Genomic DNA, 20,841 nt, shown 5'->3' with positions numbered 1-20,841 from the left:
GGGGTTTATAAAATTAAGGGGTGGGAAATGCCTTAAGCGAGGAAGCAAAGGGAGACCTTTACCGGCATGCAGCCCTGGTAACAGGGGAGTTGTTCTGTGCTGCAGTGGGAAGAGGGGCAGAAGGTGGATTTATCCTGTGGGTCCCTGGAGACGTGGTCTGGCACCAGAGGGGCCGACTGCTCCCTCAGTGCCTTTGTCTTGCTTTCGTGATAGTGATTGTCCTTTCTTCCTTTCTGCCACTCTTGGTTGTGTTTGGTCTTAGAAGATGCCAGGATTTTTCAGAAACATGGGACACCTAGCGTAAGAGAGTTCTGGCTTTGGTTTTAATGAATTAATGGGAAGAAACGTTCTCATTCAGAGCAGCCACTCTAAGCCTCCAGCAGCCCGGCAGCTCTGGGGAGCGCAGGGTCTGTGGAACAGCCCAGCCCTGAGCCAGCCTGTGAGACAAAGGGCTGGAAGAGGGTTTTAAAAACACAGAAACACCTACTGTATGTGAGGGGGTTATTCTGTAATTTTCCTTGCTTCCCATGTCTATATATGAAATAAGGGCTGCTCTGTCTTTTCTGGCCTAATTTCTCTTTGTGGAGTAATTATAAGGTGAAGTGTGATAGTCCAGTCACTTCCATTAGCCATGAGCATGACATGTAACAAAACCACTATTGCTTTCATTTCTCACATGAAAATTATACCACTGTGAGGTCCTAAAACCCAACATGGACCAGTGTTACTGTTTCGCATCTTCTGGAAAAAACCACATGCGTCTCTGTGAGATGAAGAGATACTTTTGCAATTTGGTTAGATACCAAGAAAACCAAAATTGATGTGGCTGGGGAGGTAAGCAGGCAGGGCAGAGGGCTGAGGATGCTGTTACATGCAGGTTTGCTCTCTCCTGCATTTCTCTGGCCCTGGGTCCCCCAGCATCCTCTGTGCGTCTTACTGCCGTTGTGTCTGAGAGCTTTACAAGGCTCACCATTTGCTTTCTGGTTACAGCAGAAAATTGGTGGAAAGGCAGCATGCTAGATTTAGGATTAGTATCCTTACTTCAAGCCAAAGGAAGAGCAAGCTGAAACTGAGACATGTTGGAAACTGATCCCCCTTCCATTTTGTCTGTAACTGTGGTTATGGATCTGAGTAGGTTCTCCACTATTGACAGTGCAAAGTCAATATAGGTCAATTCACTGTTAGTATGAGGAATCAGGAGGATGGTGTGGATTTCATTACTTTCAGGTATTTGGGCTGGAGGCTCTCATGCTGTCAGAGCTGAATCAAGCTCTCAGCCAGTTTGCACGCAACATATGTGATCGATTTTGGAAATGAATATGTTGATGTGGGAGGAGGTGGTTCCCTGAAACTAACCACTGGCAGTTTGGGGTGTTGTCCTCAAAACCAAAACCATATGGTGTCCTCAAAAACAAAGCCTGTGGCACCAAAACTTGGATTCTGCCCAGAGATGAGGCAATTTGTTTGTAATCATTGGATTGATTAACCATTTGGGGTCCATTAGATCAAACACATTTCTTAAAAGGATTACCCTCCCTGCAAGGATCTAGTATGTAATCTCCAGTTAGTTTAATATGAGAAAAGGTGCCTCAAACCATCGCTCAGAGGCTGAGTTGAGGACTTGCATCATTGCTGTGACTCTCTTTGTAAGCCTCTTTGATGTGTGAGCTATAAATTGTTTCCAACTATGCTGAGATTTCCTATCAATTGCAAATACTTACTAGTTACGAGCCTTGCCTCGTGTACAGGGTAGCACTCCTCCAGCATGTGTGATCGGGAGCTGATGGGCAGCAGGTGGCTCTGGGTAGAGATACGAAGACTTAATTCCAACTTCACAGAGAACTGCTTGCAGGGAAATACAGATGTAATGAGTGAAAGATGTCTGCTGTGCTAATGTGGAGTGGAAACTCTCAAGAACTACTTTGGACCTCACTTTCTGCTCTTAATGTGCAAGAATCTGGGATTACAGGAATTTGCCCAACCCGAGTTGCTGTTTAGCACTGGCCTTCTGCTTGTTTGTGTTTCTGCTGTTCGGAAAAACTGACATGGAGAGGACTTGAAGGAAAAACTTACAGTGAATTCAGTAGGATTGTTGTTACACATGGCAAATGTGAAAACAAGAATATGAATTAGGCAGCAGTTACTGTCTTGGAAAAGTATCTGCAGGCTAAGCCCAGATACTTGTCTCTTTCTTTCACCCAATACTGAAATAAATATGTGCAGCAGTTTTGTATGAAATAATTCCTGTGATTATCCTTATAGACGTCTGAGTCTGTGCTTGTTTGCTGCCTAAGACAGAGGTTAGTGCTGTGGCAGCGCCTGCCCAGTCCCAGCCCAGAGAGTAACGTGGGGACTGGGAGAGGACGGTGCTGTGTGCGCTGGGCTCCCCGCAAACCCCATCGCCAAGAAACCCAAAGCCATCGGTAGGGCAGTGAATGCTCTACTTGGTGACTGTCCCTCACCGAGGTGAATAGTCCTCGTGCACGTCAGCGTCACGGATGTCTCCTGTGGCCTTGACAACCTGACACTGAAGTTACCATGTCCATCCAGCAGCCTTGTAGAAATTGTTGTGCTGATGCCTAAAAGTCACTGCAGGGCCTCTACAGGGGATATAAAGGGACTCTGAGGAGTCATGGGGAGGAGGAGCGTAGAGCAAGCATTTGGGTTTACAAGTCTTGAGTTATTGCTTCAGGCCTTTTGCACATTCAGGCTGCCGGCACAGCAGTCCACGCGGCCTTGCACCCTCCAGCCTTCTAAGATTTCTTTTCGCATCCATAAACCCTCATGCAAGAAGAGATTCAAAGTACCTTTTCATTAACAGGGTGTGATTCCATTGCAATGCACAACAGAGTGTTCCTCTGTTAGATCTTATTAGATGCCAGATCTTACATTTTCCTCAAGCAGATCCAGCACCAAAGTATTTCCAAAGTTTCTGCTGCCCATTGAAGAATTTGCACTTCATCAAAGGAGAGGGCTGGAAGGAGCTTTGCAGCTGTGCTTCACACACTCAGATCATGCTGAAGGAGTTTGCCTTCTGCAGTGCAGTGATGTACTTTTTTATTTTCCTTATTCCATACCAAGCCACTCTTCCTGTTTTGAAGGAAAAGTGACTCATCCCTCAGTTTTTCCTTCTTGAGGACACTGCAAATCTGTCCTTCACATGCTGTTGCATACTCAGGGTTTGTCTCCTGTTGAACCAGGTGAGACAGAGAAGATTTTTCTGAAGATTTTGATGCAACATTTTCCTATAGGGGGAGTGGAAACACAATCACAATTTCTCAAAGATTAAGAAGTTAGAAACTGAAGAAAAACTCCTCTGTCATAAAAGTTTTATTATCAGTAGCTAATACATGTGATTCAGCACAGCATGTGCAATGCAGTCCAGTTTTAGTTATAGTAGGTGTGTTTAAAGGAAGAGTGGACTTTTTCAATCTTAAAAAGCAAAAGGCCATCTGTGGCTTCCTAATGCTGTTTACAAACCTTTTTTTCCTGTGCTGTGCTTGTCAGTAGCTGTATTTATTCATTGCTCAGTCTGTGAATTAAAACGTTGAGGCAGCTCCTGACGTGCTTCTTCCAGCGCATCCTTTTGGAGTGAATATTTGGTTGCCATAGGGACCAAATCCAAAGGGCACACACCATTCAAGTAAATGTTCCCTGATTAACAACTTGCAGCTTGTCCTTTAAATATTTTAATTATCCACGACGCAACTTGAAATGCTGTTGAATGTATTCAGTCTGTTAATTTCAATATCTCAATTTTTCTTACATTGCCATTACAGCAGCTTTAGAGCTGGATTTTGACCGTGCAAATAGGTTTCCTGCTCCTGAGCTTGCAGGAAACTCTATTCTTCCAGTTTGTCTTTGCCTAGACCCTAGATCCTCAACAAAGTTAATGTCAAGAGGCACTGCTACAAAACTGCCAGCTAAACAGACGCAGTTTGGTAACAGCTAAACATGGTGGTTTAGAGCAGTAAGTGCTGCTACTAAATCCAATGGTGGGATCAGCCTGGAAGGTGCCTCTTTGTGCCTGGGCAGCGTTGAGGAGCTGCTGGTTGGAAAGCGCTGGCCCCGCTTGGCAAGCACTGAATCTCAAGCGTTGTTTTTCCAAATTATAAGCGTATTAGCCCTAATGTGACAGAAGTTACTGAACTATGAGGGCTGGACTTAACAAATAAATAAGACAGGATTTCGCTAATTTGTGCATGGCCAGTCACTCCTTCCAGTTCCTGTTTAGCAGAGACTACATCACCTTGCAGCAGAACTTTCCATTCTCACAACTGCAGCCATAACATCAGGTATGGAAGTTAGTCAAGTTACCAAGACAGTTTCTAAACAGTTCTGTTTGCCGCCCTTTTATATCTTTCAGCTCTGACTTAACTGAGCCGGAAAAACAGCTTTGGCACTTCAAATACTGATTGCATACAGGCACAATAGGTCTTTTTCTGCAGTCTTCTGACATCTAGCAAAGACTGCTGCAGACTTAAATCCATTAGAAATTATTACTGCTGTCTTTGTTATCCCTGAAAATTTACATGGCAGTGTTTAGCTCAGAGCCTCCTAGACAAAGTACGATGTGCTGTAACAATGGGTCTGGCAGGCACAAAGCATGTGGGGAATGGGCAGGTTTTGTGTGCCTCGTGGTTCCAGGAGAAATAGTTGGAAAGCCAGCCAAGAGCACAGAATTTGATGCATGCAGTCATCTAGAGACAGAGATGAGCTCTCTTTCAGGAGATGAGTGTAGGATGTTGGATTTTGAGCTGATTTATTGTAGTTCACATCAGTAGGGCATATCACACTCCAGACAAGCGATCACAACATGATTTGACCTTTCTAACTCCAGTGACAGTCTCTGACTTTTAGGGAGGAAGAAAACTGTTGTCTGGGCTCCTTTTGCCTCTGCTGCAGTGGGGAATAGATAATCTCCCTCCCTTTTGTACAAGCTACTCCTGCGTCTGGCGGTGCAAAGCCATGGCGAGATCCCACCAGTAGTGCTGCGCCTCTGCCTGCTGGTTTTTTTGCGTTGCCTGATGCGGTGTCATTTTTCTGCGCGTATGGTGAGCCTTGGCAAAGGCTGTTTTGACATACCCGACAGTGACCTGGCCAGGGGAAGAAGCAGTGATGGGACACGCGCCACATACAGACCCGCAGCCTGAAGAGTTTGGTGTGGACTCACCTTGATGAGCTTTGTGTTGTGGGTCCATCACCGTTTAATTGGCTGCCAATAGCTTCCCTAATGAAGGGTGACGGCTGGTGCTCAGGGGCATGCTTGAAGGGGCCAGCGGATCAGAAGCAAGGATGCGAGCGGAAACAGTGGGAGGACGTGGGAGTTGAGCGGCACTCGGGACACCAGAGCATGGATGGTCCCTTGTTTCCTTGCACCAGCACAGGCATCCGTTGTCTCCAAGGCAGAGATGGGAATTTCTGCGACCCTACGTGTGCTTGGCTGGTTAGGGTAATCATCTCCTGTTCCCAGCAGAGATGATCTGGTGTTTGAGAATGTTCTTTCTTGCCTTTTTCTGGTTTTGGTTAGCAAATGTGCTTTCTCAGCCAGCTGTTGACTGAACTTCTCCAGGCTGGAAGGTCTGAAAGGTCGTTCACACTCCTCCAGAACAGTCGCACTTTCTGACTTTACTTTAAATGATTCTTTGGGAGTTTGGAGTTCTGTGATGTCATTTAAAAAAAAAAAAAATCAAAACCTTTATAAGACTGTGCAGATGAAACAAAATTGTTGTCTTAGCCCACACAGGGTATTATGCAGCCTGGCAGATCCCTTCCTTGTAGCAATAAGAAAAGGATTTGGCATTTAACCTCTTGAAATTAAACCAGAGTGTGAACTTCAATAGTTCAATCTTATCAGGGCTTTGCTAGAATAACAAATTGTGAAAAAATGTAATCATGTCTCCAATGTGACCTTGGCAGATCTGCCTCTGTGATGTGGGAGATTAGGTAACTCTAAGCAGATGTCTGTTTATTTTGAAAATAATAGTTATAAAATCTTTTTTTTTTTCCCCAGTTTGTTTGCACTGCCTGTGAAAGATATGACAGAATTGTGGTCTGCATGGAGCTCTCTGTAACAAGCTGCTCTATTATGCTGAGCAGTAATTGCTCTTGGAGGTTTGAGTTATCGATCTATTGGTGGGGGTTCAATTTCAGCATAAAGACCTGTGTTCATGATTTAATTGGAGTGATTAATAACTCACTCGCAGGCTAGTTGGGAATCGATATGTATTTCAAACAGCAAAAGCAGTACCTTTTCTCCTATAATGTAGTAGTTGATGGTTTATTATTTGCCCTTGTTTGACTAATTAAACTCATAGGATTGCTTGGTATATGGCAGTTTTTTCTGTTTAAAAGCTTACATCTGGAGTTGATTTTTTGTGTTTGCTTGCTTTCATGTTGGGAGGGTTATCTTTCTAATAGCTCATCTACTTTGTTGCTTGTCTGTCAGTCAGATTAGGTGTACAATATGCCATTGCACATTAAAAAAAACCCAAAAAAAACCAAAACCACACCTTTAGTAAGTAACTACAAGAAGCGTTAGTAACATTTTGTGGCCAGGGCAATAGAACGGCTCCTTCGTCACCGTTTTTTAGGCACCCAGCATCTGCTTAGGAGTCGCGCTGAGGAGATTTAACCCTGCAGCATTTGATCCACCATTATAGCCCTGGATTAAAAGCCTGTGTGAAACTTTCAATCTCATTACAACGCCAGCATCCACACTAGCTGCTTTAGCTGCAAATCCAGTTTCAGCTTTGCATTGAAATGTTGCCAGAAGCAGCATTGCTAGGAAAATGCAGTGTGACTTACTTGGGGGGATTTGAATGGTGATCCTTCTTCTTTATGGTCTGGCCCCAGTCCTGGCGTTTGGCACCCATTTTCATTCAGCTCCTGCAGCTTTGGAGTGTCGTCATGCATGCTTACCGCTAACAGGCCTGGATAGAGCATGGAAAGCTCCCAAACCTCTAGGAATAAAACATCCCATTAAAGAACCATAAAGCAGCAAATCAGTGTCAAGTCCATAGGTCTTAATGCTGTTGCTCTCAGTTTCTATTTGGGGGGGGAAATCTCTCTGCGCTGCAAGCTTTCACAACAAACGCTCTTATCTATGTAGCTGGCCAAGGAAAACATTTAGCATAGTTGTTTTGAATCTTCTTTTTGATTTGCAGAGTCCCATAAGCTTTCTAGTGGAAGTGCAAATTAATCCTAATGACAATAGCCGGTTTTTTATTAACATTCACAGACGTCTTGGTATATACATGAGCCACAAACAGAAAACAATGATCTGGATGGAAGAGTTTTAATTTTAAATAGATGTTCCTTTAGGAAATCTCTCCTACCAGTCCTGAAAGTACCAGAGTAAATGTAAATTTGTCACGCTTGAGTTTTCAATTGGGTGAGAAACCGTAACCGCACTGAGGGTGTAAGGAGCAGGCTGGAGCGGTGGGCGCAGAGCCCTGGAGGTGCTCAGGACATCCCGACGTCCTCGGCTGCGTCGTCGTCGCTGGGGTGGAGCCCGATGCGTGGACGGAGCCAGCGCTGGGGACGGAGCCAGCGCTGGGGACAGGGCCCGTGCTGGGGACAGGGTCTGCGCTGGGGACAGGGCCAGCGCTGGGGACAGGGTCTGCGCTGGGGACAGGGCCCGCGCTGGGGACAGGGCCAGTGCTGGGGACAGGGCCAGTGCTGGGGACAGGGCCCGCGCTGGGGACAGGGCCCGCGCTGGGGACAGGGTCTGCGCTGGGGACAGGGTCTGCGCTGGGAACAGGGCCAGCGCTGGGGACAGGGTCTGCGCTGGGGACAGGGCCAGTGCTGGGGACAGGGCCCGCGCTGGGGACAGGGCCCGTGCTGGGGACAGGGTCTGCGCTGGGGACAGGGCCCGTGCTGGGGACAGGGCCAGCGCTGGGGACAGGGCCAGCGCTGGGGACAGGGCCAGTGCTGGGGACAGGGCCCGCGCTGGGGACAGGGCCCGTGCTGGGGACAGGGTCTGCGCTGGGGACAGGGCCCGTGCTGGGGACAGGGCCAGCGCTGGGGACAGGGCCAGCGCTGGGGACAGGGCCCGCGCTGGGGACAGGGCCAGCGCTGGGGACAGGGCCAGCGCTGGGGACAGGGTCTGCGCTGGGGACAGGGCCAGCGCTGGGGACAGGGCCAGTGCTGGGGACAGGGCCCGCGCTGGGGACAGGGCCCGCGCTGGGGAGGCCCTGCGGCACCCCCGGAGACAGCAGCTCTCTGCTCAGGTGTGCTCCTAGCAGGAAAATCCTGGAGCGTGTCAGCCCTTTACTCTCAGGAGTCACTGGCTTTGTGTTAAAAATGTGACATGCTTTCCTTGTCATGACATTATGAAAATGACTTGAAGATATTTTACTTTTATACTTGGGTGCGTCAGAAAGGAGAAGAGGGGGCGGAAAAGGCACCCTTGGAAGTTAATTGTGAGGAACAAGCTGACAGTTTTTTGCCACTGTTGCTTTCTTCTAGGTTGAAAAGCTGAAGGCTCGTTACAGCCCCAGCATCCAGCAATCTAGCAGGTTAAATGACTTGGGCAACACAGTTTATTAAAACTGGCAAGTGCTCGCTCCAGTTCTCTTCCTGATAGTCAGGGCTGTCGGGGAGAGTAATTGATAGTGGCAGCTGTTCGGAGGGTGTTTCAGATTGCGGCAAGACAATTTGACTTGACAGCTCTGTGCAAATGAACTGGGTGACAGGGCCGAATCCAGAGCGGGTTGTGGCAGGATCTCCCCGCTGACAGCTGCGGTGGAGCTGGGTGTTGGGGACACGGCCCGGCTGTCCCTGCACGCAGGCGGCCGCGCTCAGCGCCACGGGATCAGAGTGGGCGGGAGGATTCACGTTTAGGCTCAGCTTACTTTGTGGGAAAACACCGCAGTCATTTGTGGAAAATCCATGAGAGGCCTATGATGTTCTGGGAGGCCTGTGTCACGGAAGAACAGTTTTTGACATGAGCTAATGTGGAGGTCGCCGCTGTCATGGTGGAAATTTGGCCTTTGCTTTGCATTAATGTTAAAAATGGTTCACGTTAAACACCACGGAGCCTTCCAGACAGTGGTTTCACATGCAAGTCCCAAGTCTTTATATCTTAAGTCGATTTGCATTAAAATGGGTGGAGGAACTTCGTGCCCCATATGTTGGATAGCTTCTGTGTTGTAGCTCTGCTTGCCTTACCTTTGCAGACCCAGTTAATTGTTTAATGTCTTAAATAGTGCTACCCTCCTAAAATGCAATGAAAAAGCCATCCATATAAAAGCGAAAGCCAGCTGAGGATAAAGAATTAGCACTTAAATATTGATTTTCACTTGTAAGCACTCCGCCAGCATCAGTGCTGTCATTGCCAGTGCAAAATACTTTATTCTCTCTTGGGCTTATATATGTTGCATGTCCACAACACATTATGCAGCGCTCTAAAAGCTCAATTAAAAAAAAAAAAAAAGTTTGCTGAAGTTCATTGAATAGGCTCCTTTAGTTATTTCTTTGTTTTGACCTACTTCTGTAAAATCATGCTTGTCTGTACTCATTCCCCATGCTAATGGTTCAAAACTCATCTCTGGGACTCATCAACCCACTCTGAAATACTCAGCTTCTTGCCACACGTCCCTGTAGTTCCTGTGGTGGTGCTTTTGCAGCATTTCTTGCTGGAGTTATAATATGGAGCAGGGTTCGTCATAGCCAGACTGGCTTATGTCTGTTTTCAAGGATGTGTACAGGGTGGATAGATAGGCTGCAGCTGGTGGTTGTTGTGTTTCTTGGGTAATTGCCACTGGTAAAGATGTCATTGATGGATGTAGGAGAGGAATTTATTTCTCATATCACCCCATCACCCTTGCTGTTTGAATACAACGAGGGAGACTGCAGAAAGACATCTGAATGGCTTCACTTTTTTTTCAAGAGACAAAGGAAAGGCGTGCAAGCAAGATTAGATTATTTCCAATCACATTGTACATGTGTTGACAGTCCCCTTTCAGCAGCAACCAGCAGCTTGCAAAGAGCAAGAGGCAGGGCTGGAACTGCTGTTGCCCTAAATACTGTTTGTATAACACAGTAACCGCTTGTTGGTGTTCTCAAAGCAGCCTTTACATGTTTAATCCCTTGCACTTGAGCTACTCTTAATCAGCTTGAAAGCAAATTCCTGTAACAGAAAGGTTTAATTTGTGTCTGGGACTTGCTGTATTGTATTTAGCCTGCAATGCTGTGTAGTTACACGCTGGCAAACATGTCAGCCTCTGCAGCCGTGGGGTTGGGCAGTGCGTGTTTATTCCAGTCACAGATTTTGAATTCACTGAAGTTTCATATTGCATCCATGCTCATGGTCTCTTAGGTTCAGGTAACTCCTTCTGAAAGACACATTTTACAGTAAAATCAACTGTAGTTGACTTTGGTGTTTCCCTTAAGCTTAACTCTTGTTTCTACAGATTTCCATCAGCAGTAGCTGAAGCTCTCTGTGCTTTTAAAAGGTGTTAAAAGTATTCATCTTTATCTGGTTAAATTGGAATGGGATGTGGCCCAAGGCACAGGGAGGCTGAAATTTTGCAACGCTCCAAGTGACAAATTAGTTGATCAAGGAGGCAAGAACTACTAATCCCAGGTTGTTTTTATTTTTCTTGTTAGAGCAGATTCAATCCTTTCTTCTCTGTCTCTCACACCCAGTCATCATTCATCCCAATGAGATCCAGACATGTTTCACTGTCTATTCATTTAAGAAAACCTCTCAATGGAAGAAGTCCAAAGTGTTTGGTTAGAAAATAAACAAAGTTGGCATACTGGAAAGGGGTAGTGCTCTGCGTGGTGGAGAACGGCAGGTGTGATCCAGCCTTCCCATAGCATGGCTGAAACACGAATCATTGCAAATGTCAGATTTCCTGTGAAGGGATGAGCTGAACTGACATGCGTTCAGGTTTAATTAAGGCTGAGTTATTGGAGCTGACTGTCAAGTCTTAGGCAAATTGGCTCAGCCTGTTGTCATTAAGCATGAAAATTATTCTGGGACTTGGTAAAAATAAACACATTTTTGCCTCTAGAACGTTGTGGTGTGGTTTTGTGGGTCTGTGCTTTTGTTGGGGCAGTCATGCTCAGTTCTGTGGGTGAATCTGCTCTGAAGGACTAGATTAGGAGCTGAAGTACAGAAATTTCTGAAAGGATCTCAAGGAAACTGATCCAGCTTGCAGAAAAGGGAATATTTGGTTTATTTCCTTGGGATATTTCTGTATGTGGCCAGCAGTCAGCCTGGTCGATTGGAAGGAACTTGGGCATACAAGAGTGTAGTTCCCTTAGGAGAGATATTCGGGGATCCTACAGAGAAACTGCAGAGTTTGAGATCCTGATCAGAGTGGGCAATGTCTCTCATTAAACTCATTAAAATTAATTTTCTGAGGGATTTCAGGGAAGGTAGCTCAGAGACTTTCATTTGAATGGAAAGTCTTAAACTGGATATTTTCTTGATAAGTATCACGATAAGGATCTTGTTAAGTACCCAGGAAACCAGGTAATTGTAGCCTTCAAAATTCATCGTTTCTTTGGTTGCACAGGGAAAATGGCCTCGAAATTGCCAGGTTTCTGGAGACCTCTGGAGTATGGTTAGCTAGTGACTGGATGTTGGAAACAGACACTGAACAGGTAGAAATAAGTGTTGGTGGAAAAGTGTGAAAGGGAAGAAAGCAACCAGGACATGTATGTTGTCCGGTGTTGGTGTGTAAGTCACGGGACGGTTCTCCATGGAGCTGGAGAATTTTTCAATTTTTCAACAATTTTTCAATCGTTAGTAAAGAAATCTGAGGAAAATTTACAAACATAGGTAGCATTATAAAAAATAAAAAATAATGGTGCAGAAAATTATAAAAAACAAAAAATAATGGTGCACAAGAGCAGTGAGAATTTGATTTTACAAATAAATTCTTCATGACTCTAAATAGCATTGGAACCAAGTCCAGTTATATCTCAAAACCAGGGCACCTGTGATGCATGAACTCATATTTGAAAAAGAAATTTTCTGACATGAGAGTTAGCCTTATGTTTGTTGTAAGGAATAATTTAGGACCTCCAGACATTGTGTCAGACCTGTAAAGATGTATAAGGTGCTGGAAAGTACAGGGTTGACTGTACTTGCCAGCCAAAGCACTGGTGTTTGGAAATTCTGTTCGTTTGAGACCACAAAATTTGTGCGTTTGAGACCACAAGCCCTCAGACATCTTCGACTGATAAATATAGTTCATATGTTTCTATTTGTTCTCTTTTCACATTCTAAATTTATATGTAGTGAGTGGTTGGTTGTTTGATTGATTGATTGATTGAGGAAGGGAATGGTGTGATGGTGAGAGTGCAAGCTGAGCCAGAAGCAGTGTGGGGAGCTGCCTTTTATCTCAAGGAAGGAGATGCCATCGCCAAGTGGGCAATTTCTGTACAGAAGGTGCACTGGTGTGCTACAGGCTCTGATTCATCACTGTCCCGCTCTCATCTAACGCCGGCGCGATGGTGTTTAAGACGTCAAAGCTGCAGTACTGAGGACGCTGGCCTCACACAGGCTGCGTTCACATCGCCTGGTTAGAGCACCTGCATGGCCAGAATTAGCTCGTGGTGTGTGTTTTGTGTTATTTTGACACCTCCTACATCAGGAACTGGCTCAGTCCTTTGATGAGGTGGGAAAATTTCAAAGGTGGAATCTGTTTGTGAGGATGTTGGGAGCGTGTTAAGGAGCGTAGGTAGCGTCTCTTGCATGTCTGCAAACCAGCTAAATGCAAACAGCCCCCAACACGTTCTGGTGGATAATAAAACCATGTATCCTAGAAGTCAGATAGAAGTGCTGTGTGTGCACAGCAGGGTGTATGCATGTGAAACACATGGACTACACTAGTTCTCATAACCCAGGAATAGCTTTTCATGTAATTGCAGGTATACATGCACTCAAGGATACACAGATTATGTTAAAAAGGGAGTTACAGTGGGAGTTGAATCATGTTCATGTTGGTCCTTTCAGTTGTTGTTGACCTTTTGGAAACTGCTTGATCTGAAATACCTCTCCTTTCCTCTGGTTTTCCTTTCCAGCCTTTTAACCCTTTGGGCTGCTTTGTTTAGTTTATTTTGGAAAAAAATAAATACTTGGCATCACAGAAGGAGTAATTCCATATGGAATTCTCACTGTCAGTGCATTTTGCAAGGTTGTAGTATTCCTGATAGTTTTGAAATGCTGTGCATACAGGTGTGTACAATGTTTACAGTGTGCAGGACTACAGTTGGTGCTCATTGCACTTCTGACTGGATTTTTCCAGCCTTCTCTGTGCTGTTCTTCCACACAAGTGTGTGACCAGGGAATGGCAATGTCACAGCTTCACTGCAGAGCTGTCCCATCCTCTGCTACAGAAACATCCAGGGAGCCTCCTCCCTAGAAGCCAGGTGGGGTTATCATTAATGATTAGTGCTTGGGTCACAGTGTGGTGTAGCTGGAGTTGAGCCTAAGCACAATGTAGATTACCTAGAAAGAGCATTGAGAAAATGAAATGTCTTAATGATCAGGCTTGTGTTCATGGGTTCATTATCAGCCTTAAAGATTACATAGAGCAGGAAATACTGTAGCAGTAACTTGAAACACATTCACACTCCTACTGTACTGTAGAAGTCACGAAGCTATATGTTCTTTGTAGTGTGCATTCATTTAATGACAGCTAAGTCTCTTACACACGTGCCAACAAGTACTGTAGACTGGCCAGTGAAGGACAGCGGAAGGACAGACAGACAAACACACACATATCCATCTTGTAGCAGCAGTGCTCCCACGATGCTCCCACGAGCTGAAACATGACTTGTTTTTTCCCAGGCATATGTTCTACCAAGCAGAGAAGCAAACGCAGACCTTTCAGCATGCGCTTTGTTCTTTTTCTCCTTCCTCCATAAGGTCCCACTTTGAATGACAAGCCAGAAGCGAAAGCAGCCAATGTCCCAAAGGTGTCTGGGCTAGAGCGGAGCCGGGAGCTGAGCACCGACGTGCCCTTCGCCCTGCCCATCCCCAGCCCCCAGCCGGTAGCTGCCGTTGTGACTTCTACTTCCTCAGCGCCCACGTCAAGCGCCAGAGCAAGCCCACTCTTGAAGAAGGAGCCAGTGATCTCAGCACCAGCACCACCAAGGCTCACGCCTCAGCCGCAGCCTCGGCCGCAGTCACAACCTCAGCCTCGGCCGCAGTCGCAGCCTCAGTTAATACCTGAGCTACGGACCCAGCCTCCGAGCCACATCCCTCCGCCTCTCAGTTACCAAGTGCATCACCAGGTGGCCCACAACGGACTCAATAATATCAGGTATGGGAAACGGACACTCGTGTCATCTTTATATTACTGCCAGGACAAAACTTATTTCAAAAGGAGTAGAAATTGCTGGGAGGCGAGACAAGAGCACTCCTACTGTCTGTGTAAGATGCTCCATGTTTTGGTTATTGGAGTTTTTGTGCTGACTTCCCAGGCTGGATTTTCCAGCCGTGGTGGATAGCTGCGTTTGAAACACGGTGATAAATGTTCCCCCTCTGGGAGAAAGGCGTGTGTAACTATGGGGTAAAGTTCTTTTAGGTCTACTTTCTAGTGGAGTTTTGCACTGTTGTGTCTGCGCCAGCCAGTTCTTGCCTTAGAAATCTGAGGTGGTTGGAGTTTGAGCAATTCCTTTGTTTCATATTCAGTAAAACTTCAATTGAAGTAGAAGGTTTGTTCATGGTTATCACAGTTTCGTTGGTTCACCAGCATCAGAAGAGGGATTTCTGTATCAAAAAATGCTGTGTCCCTTAGAACAGGACTTCATGTAGGCTGAGGAATCTGCTTCAATCTGACATGGTCAGATGTGGCAGGAGGCTTAGTTTCGCTGTTTAAATTGCCTCCGTCCAATAAGTAGGATGGATGAAAATGGTACAGAAAAAGAGTTTCTGGAGAGAAGAGTTTAGCCAGTCAACTGGAACTTGTGTAATCTTTTTGCTGGTACAGAAAACATGCCCTACCTCCCAAACCACAATTAGGCTTGTTAAACAAGATGAGAAGACTGATTTAAAACATAATACTTGGCTGCATAAGGGTCAAAATATGAATACAGAGAGCTGCCATTAATGTGCGTTTCAAGGTATCCTGCATACTTAAGCTCTCTTGTGGTTTTACCCTGCAAATGCCACCACAGTATAAATGATTAATAATATTTCAAACTATTCAAGATATCTCAAAGATTTAGATTACAAGAAATATTGATATTGTGGGAATTACTCTAAATAATAACTGCAGCAATATTGCCTTTCACCTCACAAAACTTAGATCACTTGCAGTGGAGTAATAATAATAGAAAAATATTTGAAATACAGAGTTATTATGAGAATAATTTATTAACATGGCAGGTGTTTGCATGATTGTGTGAATATAACTACACAGCACGCAGAGCAGATACAACTTGGTCCCCGAGTCACTCACACTGTGCAACTCTCTGCACCCAGAGTAAAAAAAAAAGGAATTAAGTAATTGTGTCATGTGATCACAAGGACAGACGCGGCCACTGTGAGGTCATCGAAGCCTAAATAAAGGTGCAAAATCCTGCTGCCGCTGTGGCCTTCAGCAGTATCTCATAGATAGCTCTGAGGATTGTAACTTGCTCAACCACCAGAGGAACATCACTCCAGAGAGCCCCAGCCCCACCCTGCCCTGGTGGAGAAGTTCATTAAGATTCATTACTGTCTCCACTGTCATTAAGAAAAACAAAAACATAAGCTTGGGGAGATCAGTGTTACATAGTTGTGTTGTTTCTGGTAGCACGTTTCTTGCACTGTTTCAGTCTTGTATTGTAACACACGCTCTCTCTCTGTCTCTCCCCTCTTCCCCCGTCTCTTTCTCTCCGCAGCCGGAGTAGCAGTGCTAGCAGTGCAACGAGCATCAGCCTCCCGAAACACCTCTCTCCCCAGATTCCTCCACACCATTCCTCCGGCCCAGCTCTGCCCCTCTCCATCTCTAATCTTGCTACCTCGCACTTCTCTCTCAGATCGCAGACCCAACACCAGCATCATCCGGCCATGTTCGCCACCCCACCCACGCTGCCACCTCCACCAGCGTTACCTACCAACAGCCTCGTGATACCAGGTCACCCTGCGGGTAGGTTCCCTTCTTCTTCCAAGGCTGATCTGTCCCGCATGCACTGGAGGGTGTTGAGAGACGGGCTGGCTGGTGGGCAAGTAACATAAAGTGATGCAGACCCCTCTGCGGGCAGCATGCGCTGGAGCTGTGAGAGCGCTCGGGAAACTGGTAGGAGACCTGGACGTGCTTTACCGGATGAGAGATTGTAGAAGGAGCACTGTAGCTTCCTACAGAAGCCTATGAAACAAATTTTTCTGGAAAAAATCTTTTCAGGGCATGAGTTCTCAAGTGTGGCATTCCACAGTCATCAGACATTTTTTAGATTAACAAAGGGCTGATGTTCAAATTGCCATTCTCCACTTCTTTCTCCCCACTCAAATGAAAGCTGCCAGTGTTAGAACTGACTTGAAAAAACTGTTTATAATTGTCCCAGAGGGTTGTTCTAACTGAGTGAGAAATAAGCAGTCCCCCACAGCTATCCCCGCTCTGATCCTTGGGCGAGCAGCCCATCCTGGGGGCAGAGCAGGATCCGCTGCCTGCAGCAGCACAAGCTCCCTGTGCCTGTGGCTGCTTGGCCTTTCTGTCCAAGGCAGAGACAGCTCAGCAGACAAGCTCTGCTGTTCAGCTCTCGCTGTCTTTGCATCTTTTTATAAGGTTTCCTTTGTTCACCCTGGATCCCATTCTATTGCCACTTCTGCCCTAAATGCCCTGTTTATAGCCTATCCATTAGCCTACAGCTGTCTCTGGAAGAGACCCTGGCAGCTGGAGACTTCCCTGCAACATTCACTTGCTGGGGACTCCTTTTGATCTGGCATTTGACTCCACGTATAACTCAGCAGGGATTAAACAGGACAAGCATTTTGCAAAAAACACGCCCTCTGTTTCCTATGAAGCCACTTAAAGGAATAAGGAGAGGGCAGATTTGCTGCGGAAAAATCTGATGACCCTTTTTTTCTTCCAGGAGCTAAATAATGTCCCAATATTTATAACTGTTTCTTTAAATGAAAGAAAAATGTGAATTGGTCCAAAGTGAGCTCTCAAAATTATGACAGACAAAAGTGCTGTGGGTTCCTAGCCAGAAGCAGGACCACATAGGCCAAAGCTGCCGGCTTTCACAGGCCCTCGCACCATCTAGAATTTCAGCCACATGGCTGGGGAGACGTTGGCAGCGCTGTGGGAGACCTATTCATTGCTTCCCCTGTTTGAGGCAAAGGACTACTGTGATGGAGACTTTGAAAGTATTGCAAAAGGAAATAGCAGTGTGCTCACTAAAAGCATGGTATTGCAGTCACTGAAAGCGAGTATGTTTTCACCATTAAATTCAGGAGGTGCAAGATCAAGTGACCTATTCACATTCAACAGCTTGCCAGGAAATGGTAACAGTCTTGCTCCTACTAAAAGGATTTCTCCTGCAATTTAAGCAGAAGAAGCCTAAGTTAGTGGAGGGAAAGGTCTGGGCATCTAACCCTGCAGACAGTGAAATGCCTCTTGTCTGCATTATATGAAATGCCTGCAAACTGGCACATCATAAAATCAATACAGAGTGCTGCATAGCCAGGAGCTTCTGTTGTCATTCACATGAAAGTTTCTTAAAAGCAAACAATATTGCTAAGCAGCCCTGAAGAGCTGGGATCCAACTGCTGCGAGCAGCATCGTTGTTGCTGTGCTGTTCGAGTGCACGTGTGCTCTCAGTAATAACCACCAGCTTAGAAAAGCCATCAAAGAGGGTATGGCCCTTTGAAGTCTTCTTTTTGTCGTCTTTTTTTCCTCCTGCTTTGAAGGAGAATGCACTCTTTCTTTAGATTTACTTTGGCAAAATTATCACTATTACCAAGAAGAGAAGCAGAGCTCAGAGCTCCTGCATTCACTGATGGTACAAATTAAGGTCTCTGAATAACAAGAATGCACTTCTGGTGGCTTTTCTTCCCTTTGAAACCCTAAAGCTTATCTTACACAAGTAACTTAGGAGCAACCCTTGTGGGGGCTGTTGCCCTCTACTCAAGGGCACCAAGCCTGGCCCTGATGTAGGATACGCAAAGAGCAATCTTTGTGTCTTCTCTTCTGAACATGAGGATACCTAGCAACTTTAGCAGGATTGAGCTTTTTCTGCCATCCCCACCTCCGGTGTGCACACAGAGCAGTAGTGTTTGGGCATTCAAAGGGCTGCTCAGTTACTCTCCTCCTAGTTGTGGTTTTACACGGCCAGACCCATGGGACGAGCCGTCACTGGTAGGCACAAGAACTTAGTTCCTGTCCTAACATTGCCCAGAGCCCCTCACAGAACTGGGTTATTTCTTGGCAGCCCCATCCTTACTATGAAGCAGCCACTCCTTCGAGTGCCACACCGCTTCTCCAAACATCTCCAGGCCTTTTCTTTTCCTGAGAAAGGCCAAAGCTGTGGAACAGGGCTGTAGGCTGGAGCCAGCTGCAAATCTATCAGTCTGGCTTCAAGTCTCTTAAAGAAATTGGATATCAGAGCACTCACAACTGCCAACTCACTTTTATCTCTCCCTCCAGAAAAGTGGATTATCTTGATGCTAACAGAAGGATTCAGTTTCTTTAAGCCATGCCAGATTTAAATGTGTAAACACACGCACACATATGAAATCATACTCAGATTCTCTAAAGAGGTTAGGTTTTGGACCTAAGTGCTTTCAGCCTAGTGGTTTTTTTTCTTGTTTGCTTGCTCCAAGTAGAACCCGTTATAGACTATTTTTTTTTCCAGTGCTGCAGGCTTTGGTATCACAAACATATGTGCTTTCTGCTTTTGTATTAGTTATTATAAAGATTGTAGCAGTATGCAGTACCTGGTCTTAGCAGTACATTTCTTACTGGAAAGCAAATTACTTAGACACCCAAAACTTGCTTTCAGAAGTGACTTTCAATAGGATGTAAGAGGTAATAGAGACTTTTAAATTCGCCATCAGAGTGCCTGTTTTTAAAGATCTTAACCATGTCGCTTCAGAAGGTGATAGATTTAGACATTTCTAATGTCACTCTAAAAAATTTAAGTAAAAGAAATGCCTGCAGAACATGAAATAAAACTTTGAAGCACGTGTATTCTTTTGCCCCTTTATATTCAGTGCTGTAGTTTAAAAGGAGTGTTACACTAAAAAAGTTCATGTAAGTTCAGTAGCAAGTAGGTCAGTCAGGAATGGGGGTGTGTCATCCACAGATGATGACAGAGGTTGTTCTCAGCTCACAAAACATCTAACAGGTTGGGTACTGGTCCTTGTTTGAAGATCTTAGGTAAAATCACAGGTGGATTTAATTGATACCAGCAGACATTTATGGAGAAGTGGACATTTGTCCTTAATGACCTCAGTCACGTCATTTCTAAAGTGCTGGTGTCTTCCACTGCCCTAAACCACATTCAGATTTGTGCTAGTTGGTTCTTCTAGAGGAAAATGCTGAGAAGAGGCCATGTGTCATATGGTGAAACGAATTATTTTCTGTAGTCACCGCAACCTTCATGAGATCTTGAACCAGTTCAGTGTTACTGGTCTTCCTGCTGGTTCCTCACTGGTATTTTCTCATAGGAGAAAAGCCTGGAGGCAAGGACAAAGAATGCAAATCATATCTTGTTAGAAATTGAGGGGAGGACTGCTTAATATTTAAGATCTCAAAAAAAAAAAACCAAAACCAACGTTATTTGCAAAGAAGGCTTCCGTTTGTAGGATGGATGTTCCTGGTCACTGTGTATATGTCCTGGGGCTGAGAAGCGGGGGGATGGCACAGGAATCTGTTGAGAAATGGCTATCTGAGCAGGTAGTTTCCAGCCACCCAAATCCATGGTTATCTCACTGCGTTGTAGATCTTGTCAAAAATTTATGCCTTAAGTATGTATATGTTAGAGTGTAATGCAACGTGTTAGGCCCACCAACCATTTTCAGTGTACATGTATGCAAAGCTCCAGAGGAAACAGGTCAGTATGACTCATTCTAAAGTGAGCCCTTGTCCTCAAGGGCGCTCCCCAGCATCTTGCTAGTGCGGGAAGGTCTGGCCACCATGCCGCAAGACCAGCCCACCTCCGAGGCCGGTTCCTGGAGATGCCTCGGTGCCCTGTCCGTCAGGTGCCCTGTCCGTCAGGTGCCGTGTCCGTCAGGTGCCCTGTCCGTCAGGTGCCGGGGAGCTGGAGCGTCCCGTGGGAGCAGCGTGGGGGGCGCGGGGCCGCGGGCGGGGGGCGCGGGCGGATGTTGCTGACGCCCCCATGATGTTTTCTGCTGTGATGACTCATGGTGTTCTCTCTTGTCTTTAGATACCAGCCTGTTGATATCATTCAACCAACCAATCATGTATTGCCAGCCTCATTCGGGGATTCTGATTGGTACTTTGTCACAGGCATCTCTCTTACCTCCACCAATGAGTCCTCACGTAGAAAACCACCACAGCATGACCTGCAGAAACAGGGAATGCCAGGTGAATATTGACTCTTTCTCCTCCGTCTTTGTGGTACTCACAGGCCCACGGGCCTCTGTGTCTTTTTTTTTTCTCTCTCTCTCTTCTCTAGATCACGAACTGCTCAGGCAAGAGCTGAACAACCGGTTTTTGGTTCAGAGTTCGGACCGGGCCGCTGCCTCACTTGGCCCGGTGCCGCTGCTGAGAGCGGAGTTTCACCAGCACCAACACACGCATCAGCACCAACACACCCACCAGCACACATTCACTCCTTTTCCATCCAGCTTGCCCCAGACGCCGCTCATGCCGCCCTCTGCACCTCCTATGGTGCGTACCCCAGCCCAAAATGTGAGGATAAGTAGAG

The 20,841-nt window shown here is 46.0% G+C and overlaps 1 protein-coding gene across 12 annotated transcripts in view; it reads left to right on the top strand.

Moving 5' to 3' along the window:
* The window catches only part of FBRSL1 (fibrosin like 1), a 510,952-nt gene that overhangs the window by 468,500 nt on the left and 21,611 nt on the right, over positions 1 to 20,841 (top strand). For 5 of the 12 annotated variants that reach the window (XM_065646387.1, XM_065646383.1, XM_065646384.1 and 2 more), the window contains 3 exons: positions 13,889 to 14,285; positions 15,850 to 16,097; positions 20,590 to 20,825. In XM_065646387.1, the coding sequence (XP_065502459.1) occupies positions 13,889 to 14,285; positions 15,850 to 16,097; positions 20,590 to 20,825 (881 nt within the window). Of the gene's footprint in view, positions 1 to 13,888; positions 14,286 to 15,849; positions 16,098 to 20,337; positions 20,826 to 20,841 lie in introns of all 12 variants that reach the window. The other 7 variants (XM_065646389.1, XM_065646382.1, XM_065646391.1 and 4 more) reach the window with 3 other exon arrangements.

The sequence above is a fragment of the Caloenas nicobarica genome, chromosome 16 (assembly GCF_036013445.1).
Source record: "Caloenas nicobarica isolate bCalNic1 chromosome 16, bCalNic1.hap1, whole genome shotgun sequence".
NCBI lineage: Eukaryota > Metazoa > Chordata > Aves > Columbiformes > Columbidae > Caloenas > Caloenas nicobarica.
Note: the sequence above shows the minus strand (reverse complement) of the source record. Positions and strands in the feature narration are given on the sequence as shown.